The sequence below is a fragment of the Toxotes jaculatrix genome, chromosome 11, assembly GCF_017976425.1.
Source record: "Toxotes jaculatrix isolate fToxJac2 chromosome 11, fToxJac2.pri, whole genome shotgun sequence".
Taxonomy (NCBI): Eukaryota; Metazoa; Chordata; class Actinopteri; family Toxotidae; genus Toxotes; species Toxotes jaculatrix.
This window is the reverse complement of record NC_054404.1, coordinates 15,767-18,007: the sequence shown is the minus strand read 5'-3', so window position 1 is coordinate 18,007 and position 2,241 is coordinate 15,767. Positions and strand designations below refer to the sequence as shown.

Sequence of the window (2,241 nt, the reverse complement as noted above, 5' to 3'; positions counted from 1 at the left end):
AGGTTCTGGAGGGTGTTGGAAGTCCAGGAGCCTTAGGCAGGATATTATGCCCAGGATGAGGCACCCAGGACCAGGACAGTTGCCTGAGAGAGGGAAAAGGTTAGGAGTGAATGGGCGTTAGGTTAATGTTCCTGGAAATTGACCAACATGCGATAAGTACCAAAGTCACATGCCCAGGACAGTTGCTTGACTAAGGGGATAGAGGTTGGGAGTGAAGGGCGGGTGAGTTCAAGTTCCAGGAAATGGACCTCCATGCGGTAAGTGCAAGAGACAGATGCCCAGGACAGCTGCTTGACCGAGGGGATAGAGGTAAGGAGTGAAGGGCGGGTGAGTTCAAGTTCCAGGAAATGGGCTTCCATGCGGTAAGTACCAAAGACACATGCCCAGGAGAGTTGCTATACTGAGGGGATAGAGGTTGGGAGTGAAGGGCGGGTGAGTTCAAGTTCCAGGAAATGGACCTCCATGCGGTAAGTGCAAGAGACGCATGCCCGGGAGAGTTGCTTGACTGAGGGGATAGAGGTTGGGAGTGAAGGGTGGGTAAGGTCACGTTCCTGGAATTGGACCTCCATGCCGTAAGTACCAAAGACACATGCCCGGGAGAGTTGCTATACTGAGGGGATAGAGGTTGGGAGTGAAGGGTGGGTAAGGTCACGTTCCTGGAATTGGACCTCCATGCCGTAAGTACCAAAGACACCTGCCCGAGACTGATGTCTGTTTTTCATGCTTATTTTCTTTTATATATTATATTATTATTATTTTTTTTTTTTCTTTTAATTTTTTTTTTTTTTCCACACACTTTATTCTTTAATTGTGTTTACAGAATGCTTGGTGACTGTGTTTACACAGGAGTGGCTCTTGACATCTCAATTACTGTTGTTGTGTCCTCCTTGCGGCATGTTGGATGACTTCTCCTGCGGGGTGGTGGGGGACTTGCATCTTCCACAATCTCGTTGGAGGTTTCTGGGTCCCGACGCTGTCGCTGACGTACAATGAAGCATGTGATGGAAGCGATGACCACGACGCCGATCAGGCTGCCTGTTACAGCTCCAGCAATCATGCCGACCAATGGAGAATCTGGTAGGTTCATTTCCAGGAAGCACTCCTCCCCACCAACACGATTAATTGCACTGCACTTGTAAGTTCCTGTGTTGCTCTCACGGGAATCTCGCAAGGTGAGTGTGCCTGCCATCCGATCCATCACCGCCGAGGTGGGCAGTTTCAAGGGTGGTGTTCTTGACCATTGGTACTGGATAGGTGCAGCCCCTTCCTGAGATCTGCAGTGTAGCACTTTGGTCTTGCCAAACTCTCCGACCCCTTCAGTGTAGTAACACCTGGGCTTTGATGGCCGTTTGAGCACTCTGAGGACTGTCTTGATGCTCCGGAGGCCTGGAGCCTTCTTAACCTGGCACTTGTAGATGCCGGTGTCTCTGTGAGTCAATAGTGAAAGATGAATGGCACCATCTCCTTTCGCAGGGTCCACTGAATGGAAGTAGACTCTGCCCTTTAGAGGTTCATAGAGCTGGTCGTAGATCTGGCCGGCCGTATACAAGATGATCTCTGCCGTGTCCAGTGGGTGGCGTACGGACTTCACGCTCCATTCGATCTCCAAATTTCCTTCATCCTCCGGGGCAGCGGTGAAGTCGCAGTAGAGCTTCGCATTCTCTCCCTCAGCCGTCTCCACAATCTTGTTGTTCCTGGTGTGGATGTCAAGCGTCTTAGATGTCAGCATGATGTTCAAAAGTTGGAAGGCAAGCCGGTACATGGTAGTGTCTGTCTGGCAGCCGGAATCGCTTCTTCTTATATACTTCTTGGTCGGAAAAGGCCACGCCCACAAGTAATTCCAAGAGCCAATAGAAATGCTGGGTTTGACCGTTGAAATTGTGGAATTCCATGTTCCAAGCGTCAAGCGCTTCACAGTAGGGTGTGAAATCCTGGATTTTTTTTCTTTGGTGGGCGTGCTTTTGTCGAAGCGGAAGTCCACGATATGGTGTTTAAAGCGATTGGCTGTTGCATGGTGACGTCATTGGATCCCTAACTTATAAATACGCGTGTTTCCCACAGATGACCTTCAGGAAGGCGACTATGTGGAACAAGATTGATTCAGAGACTCAGTGCGGCCAGAGGCAACTGCGGCAGGGGAAAGCGAGGCGCAAGGTAAATTCCTGGGATTTTCCTTCGCCGTTGTGCTTGTCCACCATAGGCAACGAGGCCTGTGGCTATATGTTGGAAGTGTTAAGTCTA

The 2,241-nt window shown here is 50.1% G+C and overlaps 1 protein-coding gene across 1 annotated transcript; it reads right to left on the bottom strand.

The window, feature by feature from the left end:
* Positions 1–838: 838 nt before the first annotated feature.
* Positions 839–1,762, bottom strand: LOC121189874 (coxsackievirus and adenovirus receptor homolog). The gene has a single exon (XM_041050347.1). It carries the CDS (start codon positions 1,760–1,762, stop codon positions 839–841), a length of 924 nt encoding a protein of 307 aa, XP_040906281.1.
* Positions 1,763–2,241: the final 479 nt, after the last annotated feature.

Coding starts and splice junctions, on each gene's coding strand:
- LOC121189874 (XM_041050347.1), bottom strand. CDS start 1,762: ATGTACCGGCTTGCCTTCCAACTTTTGAACATCATGCTGACATCTAAG.